Source organism: Amphiura filiformis, chromosome 14 (assembly GCF_039555335.1).
Source record: "Amphiura filiformis chromosome 14, Afil_fr2py, whole genome shotgun sequence".
NCBI classification, from domain to species: domain Eukaryota; kingdom Metazoa; phylum Echinodermata; class Ophiuroidea; order Amphilepidida; family Amphiuridae; genus Amphiura; species Amphiura filiformis.
The window spans coordinates 18727745-18742093 of NC_092641.1; the positions used below are offsets into that span (position 1 = coordinate 18727745).

The following is a 14349-nucleotide window of genomic DNA, read 5'->3' on the forward strand; positions in this document are numbered from 1 at the left end:
TTTTTGGATTTTAAAGAAGTTGGACAAATTTTATGAATAATAAGGATGGAATTTGATGTTTCTTTTGTTTTAATTATCACCATTACAGGTCAGTATACATCGTTGTTGTTTTTTTCGTGTGTAAAAATGTTAGCATTTAGTTGGAAGCAAACATAATTTTGCGGAGCATATGCACACTATAAAACACTTATGAACGTCAACTAAATAGAATACTTTATTTATTTGCAGTAAGGCCTGCTCAGGTAGAATTACTAAAGCAAAATTAACAAACGAAATTATAATGTATAATAACAAAATGAAAACATTTCTAAGCAATTCTCAACGACTATAAAGCTATGCGGCTTTTCGCTGTTTTTGGTTGTTGTTTTGTTGTTTTATTGAGCAAAAACAATGTGCTACGCGTGATTTATTTTCTATTGCATATTGGACCCTTTCATCTTTCTAAAATGGATATAAAGCCCGTCCTACGTGTAAGTCTGATTTCATATAGGCCCGCATGGCGTACGATGGTTTCTGAGACATTTTAGGCCTACTTAGATAATCTAATGAAATAAACAGTAAACCACATTAGAAAAGTACAGAATATTAGAATTAGTGAGGCCGGAATCGGGGGCGGCCTCAAATAGTTTTGATGGTCATGGGCCATGTGCCATATCGTCCCTTCCAATAACATGGGCCAAGTGTCATTGCTCAGCCATTCCATATTTAAAATCTTCTGGATCCTATGAGAAGTTGTAATTTGATGTAATAGTTAAATGAAATCCTAAACCCTTACAAGACGTCTGGGATTAGTGCTGACTGTTTCCAATAGACAACGAAATTCTCAAAGAAATTCTTGGAAAACAATTTGGATTTTGTGATGGTAAACAGTTTCAATGACGAATGCTGAATATGACGAAATCAAGATCCCACCTTTTTCAAATGTTAATATGATTAATATTAATGTTGTCCTTAACAGCTCATCTAGCTAGGGTGCAGAGTCACCTTTGTATTCTTCAGGAAAGACCAGACCCTTCTAGAGGCGGTGCCTTGAGATGGTCTCTTCTATACAAGGAAGTATGTTCTTGCCAACGTGTGGTAGCACCTAAACATGCCAAACCTTGTCCAGGCAGAGACCTGTGGTTTGTCGATGACCCAAGTTTATTAATTATGAGACACAATTGGGAGAAGGATATACTTGATGAACTTATGAACCGCACTAAATATTGTGGTAAGAAGCTCTTTTTTGTTCTTCTTCGTGTATGTAGCTGGGAGGAAAAGCCGTCCATTGATTACGGAACGTTAATTTAGACATCTCACTACTTACATTATTTCTGAAATATGAGAGCCGATATGCTTATTTATTCTAAGAGCTATTGTGCGGACACGATTGTAATCACCTTATTGCATCAAATTATAATTATATAGCCGCTTTGAGATCAAGCAATTGTGTAAGTTGATGCGTGGCCGAGCGGTTAGAGCGCTGAACTATAACAAAATGTGGTTGAATTTATTTTTTCCTCTTTTTCTCATTTTCTTCACCACTTTTCTCCTTTTTTCTCCTTTTCTTTCCCCTTTTTCCTTTCTTCTTTCTTTTCTTTCATTCTTTCTTGCAAAACCCATATGGTAATCTTAAGTACATATCATCAGATTTATAAAGTTTATTTCGATGATTGTTAGATATCAAAAATATCAATTTTTAATGTACCTTTTTTTAGTATCAAATTTCATAAATGGTTGTATTTTCTGTTGAAGGACAAAATGTTCGATACAAAAGTACCGCACATTTAATGTGTAACATTTTAATATCAGTCTACGTTTTACACTTAAAATCAATTAAGAGGAAAGACAGTTATGTAGTATAGTGTTAGTGTTACATCCTTAAAATTATTTTATACAAGTATAAGGCAAAGGTAAAGGTAAAGGAGACGATCCTGTATAGACAGTGATCGGAGTGCCCATCTCTCTTTCATTGGCGATTGGGCCAGACTCCTCCATGTAATATTGCTATAGGGGGATCGCTACACCTCCTCTACAGCGAGTCTGTTACCTTCCCAGCATTTAAGAATGCCGGTACCCATTTAAACACCTGGGTGGAGAGGAGTAATCGAGATAAAGTGCCTCACTCAAGGGCACAACACGGTGGCGTCGCCGGGGCTCGAACCCGCAACCTTCCGGTTATGAGTCAGTGCCCGTTCCGTTAGGCCAATGTGCTCTCACAGTACGTACACGACGTGCGGGACGGTGATATACATAACAGAGGGTCGTACCACAACATGACCGAAGGAGTGGTACGTATTGGCGACATGTGCGCTGGTAGTAAATTCCAATTTTCTTTGCTTTGCCGTAGTTGTTCGGCTCAAAAATAAAAGGGATATATCTGACAGTAAAAGCTAACATTTTATGGCAAAGAAATGCTAATCTATTTTGTTTGAAAATGTTATATAATATGGCTTTAATATTGATTCGTATCCTCTTTCTAGCCGATGAGTGTCTCACCTATCCGTGTGATCCTAATGCAACTTGTACCAACACCCTTGGCAGTTTCTATTGTACCTGTAATGTTGGATTCAGTGGAGGTGGATTTAACTGCAGCGGTAAATTTTGTAATAATAATGTTTATATAATATCATTGGATTTTAACTTATCACCTCACAGCATAAATGATTGACAATGAAACCAATTCCACTGATCATCCAAGATTCGAACCTGGGATCTTTGGTTTAATGGTCCGATTCTCTATCGACTAATGAATCAGCTGGATACTTTAGATATTTTTAAATACATAGGTATTCAGTTCGATCCTTATCGGCTAACAGAAAATAGGAGCATAAAAAGAGGTTTTTGATTTAGAAATCACTTCCAAATCGTTGTGTTTAAAACAGAGTAGCTGCAATAGGTTGAAAATGTATCAGTAAAGCATGGCTAATAAATAATCGATAAAGGACTTTTGCTTGTCTGTCGCTGCTTCTTCGTCAACCCGGAAACGACTCGCGACAGGTGTCGTTTGTACTTTTCATCATTGTTTCTGATATGTTTTTGATATTAATTGAGAAATATTAAAAATACTTGACAATTAATTGCACAAGCTTGAACTCAATTGAAAATGTTATAAGGTGTCTCCCCTTCCCGTCCTGTACTCTGAGCCATGTGAATGTTGGATTAGCAGATATATACTTTGTTTGATGAACACATAAGAACAATGACTCAGAGTGTTTTCTACTTCATACTTCTCTACTTAATTTCGATTTTGTTCCTCTATCTAGACATTGATGAGTGCCTGAGTAGTCCCTGTGACCGTAACGCAGTTTGCAGCAACAACCATGACAGTTTCGGATGTACCTGTAATGCAGGATTCAGTGGGGATGGATTAAACTGTACTGGTAAATTTGATGAAAAGAGTTTTTAGGTTCAAATTGTAGCCGTGAAAAGAGCGACTATTGATAAGATAAAAATAACTTCAAGAACTTTAGATGACTTGCCGCAGCTGTGTCGTCAACACGTGCGTATAGGCAAAAAACGACCAAGTTCGTCCTTTTCATTTCATCCGGGCATGTTATTTACTTTTCCAAATTTATTAAATATAGACGTTCTGTGCCATTTGGGACTATAGTCCAATTTCACGCATTCCTACTCCTCAATGGCAGCCATATCCGCGACGGGGATCCAGTTATCTCACCTAAAATGTGAAATGATGCGGCCTTGAAAGGCATTTTAAACTGCATTCTATCACCGGTGTTAAACGCAGACAAAATATTGATGACAGTTTACAACACAAAAGAATCTAACATCGACTTTTAAGCGAGTTTAATCCACCCAATTGGGCACTCACAACACCTGTTTGGTGCATGCGGGGAACCAAATATGGCCGACCAAATCCTGACCATGACTTGGCTCGTTGGATTCGTCTATAACCTTGATAGCCACTTAATATCTATGGGTAGTGCATTCCCTACCCGGAGCCAGGTGAAGGGTGGACTTGCAAAAAGGTTCTTTGGTCTTTACCTTCTTCTTCTTCTTTCGTGTCCTTACATCAAACTGTACTTATCCACTGAGAAACACACTTTTGTGCCCGTTGAGAAAATTGCGCCAGATCGTCTGTCGTCACAGGATCTTCCAAAAGCGGGCATTCCAGCAGATGCTGCATCGTCTGTGGCTCTTGTCCACAATCACACATGGTCGGGCCACTGATGTATCCCCATTTGTGAAGGGTATCCTTGCAACGCCCAACACCGGTTCGGAGGCGGTTAAGGCATCTCCAGTTTGCCCAGACTTCATTTGCTCCTGGAGGTAGTGATTCTGTGGGTTGAATCCCCATCTCAGTGGTGGCTGCTTCAGATGAAGGCCTTTCTTTCCACATCTGGGTGCGAGCCTCTGATGATGTTGTTTGCAGTACCTCATACAGATTGATTAATATTGGTTCTTATTCTCTTTTAGACATTGATGAGTGCTTGACTAGTCCATGTGACCCTGACGCAGCTTGTCGCAACACCCCTGGAAGTTTTGATTGTACCTGTAATGGTGGATTCAGAGGGGATGGATTCAGCTGTACCGGTAAATTAATTATTATGATGATAATATTTGTAAAGGCTGAAAATTGACGATGGTCATGCCTGAGTCTGTGGTGTCTGAAAATTGTCATTTTGCATCAAACATTATCGTTCTCTGCCATTTGATATTGATTGGTTTTTGTTTGTGTTTTTGATGTCGAAGATTCCATATTTGAAAGTTGCATAAGATTTGAAGCATCCGTATTGTTAGAAACATGTCAACATTACGGTGTAAGGGCGAATTTACACACACAAAAAAAACTTTAAAATGCCCACATTTCTGCAGAGCTGCCACCTATGATTATCTTTATAGTTACGTCATTAAAAGTGGAGCTTGTTTGTGTAATCAAATAAGCTGGAGCCCTAAGGAATCTGAAACATCATATTTTTTACCCATGTATCGCTTAGCTACCGCCAATGTAAATTTAGATGAATGCCAGGCATTTGCTGTCTTGAGTGCCATTGAAAATTTGAATATCTTGTGGTAATATGGTGGGGAACATGTTGTTCTGATTTACTCTGAGCATGCGGAAGATGGTGTGCAGAACAGGGAAAGCACACAATGCATCTGGCGTTACTCCCTAATAAAACTTCCATTGGTACTGTGGGAAAACAGTTACGTACATAACATAGTGATAAAGATAAGTCAAAGGTTCTTTAAAATGATCGAGTTGCTATGTTTTAAGTTCACCTCAATCAATATACTGTACTGTATCGGAACACGAGAACTAAATGAATACTCAGCAATGTTGGTTCTACTTTATGAACGCAATCACATAATCAATAAGGTTCTTGCTTCATCTACACCTGAATACCTGTCCTCCATCCTTCACACCCGTCAGTCTGGGTACTCTTTGCGCTCTACTGCTGCCACTTGCCTTTCCATTCCAAGATTCCAAGATCCCACAAGTTGGCTGGTGGCAGAGCATTTTCCATTATTGCCCCTGTTCTATGGAATGGCTTGTCTTCCCACATTCGTGACTCTCCCAATGTCCAAACCTTCAAAAAGAACCTAAAAACTCACCTATTCACCTAATGGTTCCTCCCTCTTGCATTTTTCCTTTTCCATAACGCTTTGTTTCTTCCATTGAAAAAGCGCTCTTTAAATCTGTGTATTATTTATTTATTATTTATTATTATGGAGCCGTAGCAATTAGGGCAGGCGGAATATTCAATGTAGTTTTTTCGTGATTATTACATTAAGGTAAAACCCAAATGTTAAATTTGACTATTGCCATTATCTTCTTACAATAGTCTTTTTGTGACATTTTGCGTTCTATTTCTTCTAGTTTGCTCTGACCACCTGGGCATGAAAAGTGGTGATATAAGAGATGGCGATATTAAAGCATCGGCGGCAATTGTACTTTTCGAAGCCGAGCACGCAAGACTGGGTGGTAATGGTGCCTGGGCCGCAAATGATTTTTACTTACAGGTCTTTCCTCCTGCTTCTGTGTATACAACACGGTGGATACAAGCTAATATAGGTATGATAACAGATACGAAATAAAAGATAAGCATATACACTCTAAATTTTGCAACGGTTAATGTAGTTGTGAACAATTGGTTGAACTGTTTTTTGCACTCTCTTGATGCTACGTACTTTGAAAAACCTGTGTACCTGCAGTGCTTATATGATATAAGGGCTTTTGGTAAAGGGCTCGTAATTGTTAGAAGACAATTTCGTTGCTCTTTATACAAATTACACCGTGTATTTCCGGGACAACTATGTATAAATGCACTAACACATAGTTGTCCCGAAAGTATGCGTTTGTATTTTCGGGACAATATGTGTTAGTGAAATATAAATAGTCAAAAAAATACTTTTACCAATTACGAGCCCTTTTTCAAAAGACAATTGACACATATGGCTGTTTTATTGAATTTATATTGTCATATAGGCACTGTATGTACACAGTATATAATATACATTTCATCTTGTCAAAACCAAAAGTTATTTACTGACCTGACAGTTTCGACCATCTTGGACGATGATCATCTTCAGAGTGATGTTTTTCTCTCCACCTTCTGTTTACCAACAGAGGGCGCACCAGCGCCCAGAAGGGGGTCGTATACGTGGCTAAGATAATGGGCCCCTCGTCTTTGTTCATTGTGTTCGGTGTTCTCTTCCTTATTATGGCTTCTCTTATACGGCGGGCTCCCGAATTACATTCCTTTTCAAGTACTTGAGCATCTTTCCAGTTAATCACATGATTTTGTTGAACGGCATGGTCCGCGATGGCAGATTTGGACTGTTCGCTAGCCGACTGTTTTCTTGTTTGACGAGTAAATGCTCCTTTACTATGGGCTACTTTCTCACCACCAATCAAATTAACAGATCAGAAAAGATCAGAAAACGAAATTTGAGACCGAATTAAATTCCCGGTTTCCGGAAACATTGTTTGGTCAGGTGACCGATCATGTGACTCGCAAAACAGAAACTGAGTTTTGCAAAACCAAAATGGCGGCATCAACAAAAGTTGGAAAAATTACAACTTACTACGACTTCGAAAGGACGGCGAAATACACCAGACAATGTTGAATTAAACGGCGAACAGCTCAAGAAATGGGTTATTAATTTATCGAAGCATAAGCTTACCAAACCACAGGAAAGTGTATTGGCGAAAGGATTGAATTTCTCGCCGGCGCCGAACAAGATCCCATACGAGGAATACATTGTAGCGACTGAACAAGCGTGTCATAAGCTTTCCAACAATGAAGCCACGGTTCTCAGATCCGAAATTGCTGGTGTTTTACGCAATGCTCGCCCCCCGAAATCGAACATTTCCGCAGAGGAAAGGCGTGCAATTCAAGATCTTAAGAAGGAAGAATCCATACTTGTACTGCCAGCAGACAAAGGCAAGGCTACGGTGCTTATGGATACAGCTGAATATGAGGACAGAATTCATTCAATGTTATCGGATGAGCGCACATACGAACTGTTGCCTTCTGATCCCACTCAACGCTACAAAAAAGAACTGGTAGCCATACTTACTAAGTTGAAAAAAGAAAAGAAGATTGAAAAATATCGGTATGATCTTCTGTTTCCTACGGCGGAGAATATACCGCGTATCTATGGCACGCCAAAAATACACAAACCCGGTAATAAAGTGAGACCGATAGTAGACTATACAGGGACCATAGGCTATCAAACATCGAGAGCCTTAGCGGACATTCTGTCGCCTTTGGTGGGAGGAACTGAACATCATGTCACCAATTCAAAGGATTTAGCGGAAAGTTTTGCAGAAGTCATGATAGAGGAAGGAGAAATTTTTAACTCGCATGACGTCGTCTCACTTTTTACCAATACGCCTATCGACGAATCGCTTAATGTCATCAAAGCTAGATTACAACAGGATAAGACTCTGCACAAACGGACTCTACTCGCGGTGGATGACATTATTGATCTTCTGAAGTTTGTACTTACCACCACATATTTTCTGTTTCGTGGAAAAATATACAAGCAGCGGTTTGGTGCGGCTATGGGTAGCCCGGTTTCCCCAGTTGTCGCGAACTTGTATTTGAAATTTCTGGAGCAGCAAGCGATAGCCACAGCGCCTTTAGACTGTAAGCCGCGCCTCTGGAAACGTTACAGGGATGATATTTTAGAAATTGTAAAGGAAGATCAAGTTGAAAATCTCACCACACACCTCAATCAAACGGACCCCACGGACAGTATCAAATTCACATACGAGAAAGAGCAAGAAAGATCCATACCGTTTTTAGACACGTTGATTGTGCGCAAACCTGATGGTTCTGTTAAGCTACTGATCTACAGGAAAGCCACACATACAGACCAGTATTTAAATTTTGCTTCTCATCACCCCGTTCATCATAAACTGGGCGTGGTCCGCACACTTTTGGACAGGATGAACAGTGTTGTATAAGAAATAGAGGACAAAGAACAAGAAGAAGGAAAAATCAAGCACGCACTCAAGCAATGTGGCTATCCCGAGTGGACTTTTAACCTTGCCAAGCGCAAGATGGAATGTAAACAGGCTAAAAAGCAAAGTAAGAACAAAATTCCACGGAAAGAAGCAAAGGACTTGTGAACATACCTTTTGTTGAAAAAATGACAGAAACAGCCACTCGCATTTTCAGAAAACACGGCATAGCCACTGCAGTACGTCCACACACCACTTTAAGAAAAATGTTGGTGCATCCAAAGGACAAAAGAGACCCCATGAGTACCACGGACTGCATATATGAAATTCCTTGTGCAAATTGTGATAATACTTATGTAGGTGAAACTGGGCGGCGTTTTGAAACAAGATTGAAAGAGCATAAATAAGAAACTGAGAAAGTAGCCCATAGTAAAGGAACATTTACTTGTCAAACAAGAAAACAGTCGGCTAGCGAACAGTCCAAATCTGCCATCGCGGACCATGCCGTTCAACAAAATCATGTGATTAACTGGAAAGATGCTCAAGTACTTGAAAAGGAATGTAATTCGGGAGCCCGCCGTATAAGAGAAGCCATCTGGATAAGGAAGAGAGCACCGAACACAGTGAACAGAGACGAGGGGGCCCATTATCTTAGCCACGTATACGACCCACTTCTGGGCGCTGGTGCGCCCTCTGTTGGTAAACAGAAGGTGGAGAGAAAAACATCACTCTGAAGATGATCATCGTCCAAGATGGTCGAAATTGTCAGGTCAGTAAATACCTTTTGGTTTTGACAAGATGAAATGTATATTATGAGTTTCTACAAACCTAATGAACCTCTTCAAGAATGTATGTACACAGGTTTATTCAAAGTACGTAGCATCAAAACAGTGCAACAAACGGTTCAACCATTTGTTCACAACCACATTATCCGTTACAAACTTTAGAGTGTAGGCCAACAAAATAAAAAATCACCCACCACTAATTGCAACAGAATCCATTTTTTCATGCGTCCATCTCTCAACACAAAAACATATCAAAAGTCTCCAAAAATCCAAGTCGTGAAACAGTGTCTAATTTACATAAATCCAAAATGGCCGCTTATGCAAGGGTGAAATTTCAAATTTGGTCAAATTTTGCTAAAAGCCATACCATTGTTTTCCTCTCATCATAAGGATTCAGAAAATGTGTAGTTTGACGTATCTCCAATGTACATTTCTTGAGCTATACGGGAAAAGGTCTGATATTGTTCCGCATGCAAAAGCATTTAATAAAAATAATAGTTTGCCATATCTCAGGTGGTTTGTTACCTTGGTAACATGGCAAAGAAGATCAAATTTCATTGAGATGTGTTGACCTTGGCCTATTTTGTGATGTTACCTATGTAACAAAACATCCAAAACAATGCAACTTTTATCATTTTGATTTATTTTTGCCAAAGGAACATTATGTGGCCAGTTGGATTAAATTTGGAACATATTTCAATTGTAAACGCCCGTGGGCCCCAAAATTTGACCTTTTTGCCTATAACTCAAGAACTATATGTCGGAGACTGGTCAAACTATATACCTTTTTGAATTCTTATGAGGAGAGCAATACATTGGTATGGTTGTTAACAAGATTGGACCAACTTTGAAATTTCACCCCTGCATAAGAGGCCATTAGTCAATCAATATTCGTCATCAATTTGTTTTGATATTACAGGTTACCAGACCTTTGTATCCGGTGTAATAACGCAGGGTTATGGAGGCATTTTTGAGCTAGTAGGTGTCTATGTCTGGGTGTCGTCATTTAAAGTGTCAACTTTCTTGAGTGTCAATGGTAACGAGATGTTTGTTATGGACCAGAGTAGTGGAAGCGCGAAGGTGAGTTATGTGCAAATTTAGTTTTATCCAACAGTCCAACAGAAGGCTAATGACAAAACGTAAACAATTGGCCGGCACTGTTTTGTCCAAGAAATTCGACTTTTGATATTTCACCTAATGTTGGCTAATGGTGACTCATTATTTTATTTGCATGGCAGTAAAAAAAAAATTTAAGCGAACAGTCAACGAACCCACATCAACATGTTAATTAATCTGACGATAATTATAACGATTTGTTGTCTTGCTACAGATTTTCCCGGGCAACACTGATGCCAATACCAAGGTGACAGCAACTTTTCCAGAGCCCGTTTATGCCCTTATTGTTCGCATAACTTGCCTGGCCGGGAGGAACACCGTGTATGCATTACGATTTGAAGTACTGGGATGCAAAATATTAATATAGAATTGGGGCTTGTTAAAAAGGTGGGGCTTGTAAATCGTACGCAAAAGAAGATGTCCCCTGGAATGTTGATATTTTTTTAAATATTCAATAGCATAGTAAATACACGTTTTACACACTCCTTAGACAGATAACCACGGTCGTTTGTTTGACAAAGTTACGGTCGCGGGCGGTTTACTGCTATTTGTCAATATTAACTTCTGACTATAAAGCATACTATAGACCTTTTCAAATCGAAGTTTGTTAATGATGACCCCGTTTGAACAAGTGGTTCAAAAGGTTTTAAAGGCTCAAATTGTTACCATGTCAAATTCTAACATACTCGCTAAATGTAAACTAGTGACAAAGAGAACAAAACGAGAACATTACTATAACGAGTGCTGTTAGAGCAGCAAAATATTAAAACTCCTAGTTTAACTTCAACACGTCGCTCATCTGGGACGTTTTCATTAGATAGACTCGCGCTTTCAGCAGACGGTGGTGGCGGTGTCATGATTTTCTGTCTACAGACGAGATAGTCCATTTAATGGTCACGACACCAGTATACTCAAAATGCTAGTAAATCTAGCGAAAACATTCCAAGTGAGCAATAAAGTTGAACATGTTGAAGATAATATTCTTAATTAGATACAAGTACATACGGATATACACCATACTCATAAAATATAAATCATCAGTTCCCTCCACCTGTAATTGATATAAGGGATAATGCAGTATATTCTAAGCGTAAATAATAATACCGAGGTAGGAAGTTTTTTTAAACATAGATTTATTGAAAGTCATATTGTCAGACTTGCTCAAACGGATGCAAATGATTTGTATTATTCAAATTCGACTTTCACCAGAATGGTATATGCATGTACATGTATAAACTAACTTTCCATGTGGATATAAAAGCCTTGTTGTTTTAATTGTCACAAATATGCAGAATTTTGATTAATACAAACTTGAGATTCGGAGTTGGAAATATGCAACAGTTCCATCGTTATCATTATCTAACCGTTGGAATAATACGGCTGTTTTTTACCTTTACTTTCATTATTCGGCACTTAATACAAAGAATATCTTCCTGATAGTGAAATTATTAAATTTAATGTTGTCATCTTGTGACAGCAACCTCGCTATTTGTCAGAAATATTTCATACAGGAGTATAATTGAGAGGTAGTTATTTTCATATTAAGTAGAAACATTACATCGCTAAATTACTACACAAATAATATGGTAACTCCTATCAATTGCTTCTAATGTGTTTTTCAGAATAAGTACATTTCAAATGTACATGTATATTATAATAATGTAATAATAACATGTATACATGATAATCAGTCACATTTAAAGTTTTTTAATGTATGTAACAAATAATATGTAACACGGAAAAACAGTGGCATGATCGACGGGAATTATATGAATAAACAAATTTATTCACCAGGTTCGCCGTCGCAAATGATAAAGGAGACAAGTAGAATAAGTGATCCTACCTGGGAATCGAACCCAGGACCTCGGGTTTACGAGACCTGTTCCTTAACCACTCGGTTAAATTATGCAATTGCTTCAATTATTTCAATTATTTTGTTTAACACTTCTGGTGTTTATTATAACATGTTTTAAAGATGGCGCTATACTTACAAAAATGACTGCACAAATAAAAGTGTCACTCCTTTCACCGTTTTAGCTTACCACGTCTAGTGTTTCTTACAGAAAAATATATTTGAAATAGTGTTTACAAAATAATACATGAATATTATAATATAATATAATATAATATAATATGCTGATAAGATAATAAGATTTTTGTTGCTTGAAGTAATATAAACTGATAATCAGTCTCAATTAAGGTTATACGAGGTATTAATAGTCGAAGCAGCCATAAAAATCGTTCATTATCTGAATCAATATATTATTGAAAAATAACACTTTGGTGTTTTGCAAAAGTTCATTCTACAAATCATATACTTTAAAAACCTGCTTAATTTATTATTGGTAATGAGTCATGTACGTTTTACAAAAGTGTTGTTGTTTCAGCCCTCTTTACAATATAACTCAAGAACCACAGGACCTATGAAAGTATATCTGTGATATTTGAATTCTTCTACACGCTCGCTATGAATTGAGCAATGTAATTTTGGCTGAAGCTCACTACTATTCGCAAGATGCTGTGAACTACATTTTTTTGTTGCTGCTTCGACCAACAATACATCGTATTACCTTAAAGCAGCCCATATGATATATCACTGGAATAAATATAATAGTTAGTATTCAAATTCCGTTCAACTATTCCTGTTTTGTGTACCACTTCATTTAGAAAAATAAACTTTGGACAAATTATAATATCATAGAGCGCGTACCAATAAAAACGATGCTTATATTTTCCTATAACTAAAAGTACACATTGGAATCACAATTGAATATTGAACATGAAGTACAATCTAATTTTATGTGTACTACATAATCAGTGTAAGTTGTGCTTAATTTGGTTCAGTGGCTCCAAAGACACGAATTGTAATGTAATCGATTTTGTCAAAACTACATCACTTATAAAATTCGTGATTTTGCAGGGTATATGTTAGTTTATTATAGTACATTACTTGTGTAAAAAACAAAACTTTGGAAAATATTGAGGGCGTCCTCATCAGTAAACGTTACAATATTGCTTTAACCGTATCTGAAAAATAGCAAAAAGACAGCAGCAAAACAGCATGTCATTCATAAAACATAATAATATGAATAATACAATATATTAATGAATAATTAATAATCATTGTGACCTTATTGAGAAAATAAACTAAAAGTATGATCCAATAGAGCCAAATATAATTGCCACAATTCTTACAGCAATGTAACTAACTGTGTTTAGTACTTGTCGATTTCCCGTCACATTCTTATATGCAAAGGAAGCGGGAGAGGGGACAGAGAGAGACACCCCCTATATTTTAATGGCCCTGCCGCCATTGCACATTCTCATGTGGATAGCATACGAGTAAGAGTAGATGGAGGACTTCATATTGAGTTGTTCAACAATGGGTGCGTCACAATTAAGGAGGTGGCTGAACGTTTTTCACAATAGAGGTTATCCGTGTTCTATAAGCTGCATATCCTATCAACGATTGCTATACCTTGTTCAGGACTTTCAAAAGAAGTACCTGCATGTGCAACCATGAATGTTTCAAAATAGCCCGCCAAAGTAATGCAGGGAACTCCGAGGTCGTGCATTGAATTGGTGTGAATGAGGAATACTACGGGAATCGGCGCCTTTTGTTAAAAGTCACGCATGAGTAAAGTGGATAACCTCTATTCAAAGTCAGTCATGTTATGTCTTGATCTCTATCCTCGCTCGGTGAATCATGAAGGACACTCAGTTTTCGCTCGTAATCGTGGTGTTAAATTATTTATTTCGATGTTCTTTTAAATCCTTCCCTACATTCATTATAGTTCGTCGCTCGCTGTATCTACTGCGATCGCCTTACTTTCACGAAATAGCATATATGACAAAAGTGTACTTCGCGTCACATGGACAATGCCTTAAAAATCAAAGCACAAAGACCTGTGTAAAAAAACAAAATGGTCATATATAGTCATAATACCAACCTATTTACTATTAACTGGTTAAAACATGTTAAAGATTAGGATGACGAATATATATAACCAGTGATTTAGATTTTTAAGGGTGTTTCTG

The 14349-nt window shown here is 37.8% G+C and overlaps 1 protein-coding gene across 1 annotated transcript; it reads left to right on the forward strand.

Moving 5' to 3' along the window:
• LOC140169805 (uncharacterized) lies at positions 1 to 12404 on the forward strand. Its single transcript, XM_072193110.1, has 8 exons — positions 1 to 88; positions 959 to 1210; positions 2463 to 2576; positions 3246 to 3362; positions 4417 to 4533; positions 5819 to 6013; positions 10115 to 10275; positions 10526 to 12404. Exons 1-8 carry the CDS (start codon positions 46 to 48, stop codon positions 10676 to 10678), a joined length of 1152 nt encoding a protein of 383 aa, XP_072049211.1. The 5' UTR covers positions 1 to 45; the 3' UTR covers positions 10679 to 12404.
• Positions 12405 to 14349: the final 1945 nt, after the last annotated feature.

What these genes read in the sequence shown, in the direction of transcription:
- LOC140169805 (XM_072193110.1), top strand. Translation starts at nt 46, where the DNA reads ATGGAATTTGATGTTTCTTTTGTTTTAATTATCACCATTACAG. An exon ending in AGGTGGATTTAACTGCAGCG is followed by an intron (nt 2,577 to 3,245) that starts GTAAATTTTGTA and finishes TCCTCTATCTAG; the next exon opens with ACATTGATGAGTGCCTGAGT. An exon ending in GGATGGATTAAACTGTACTG is followed by an intron (nt 3,363 to 4,416) that starts GTAAATTTGATG and finishes ATTCTCTTTTAG; the next exon opens with ACATTGATGAGTGCTTGACT.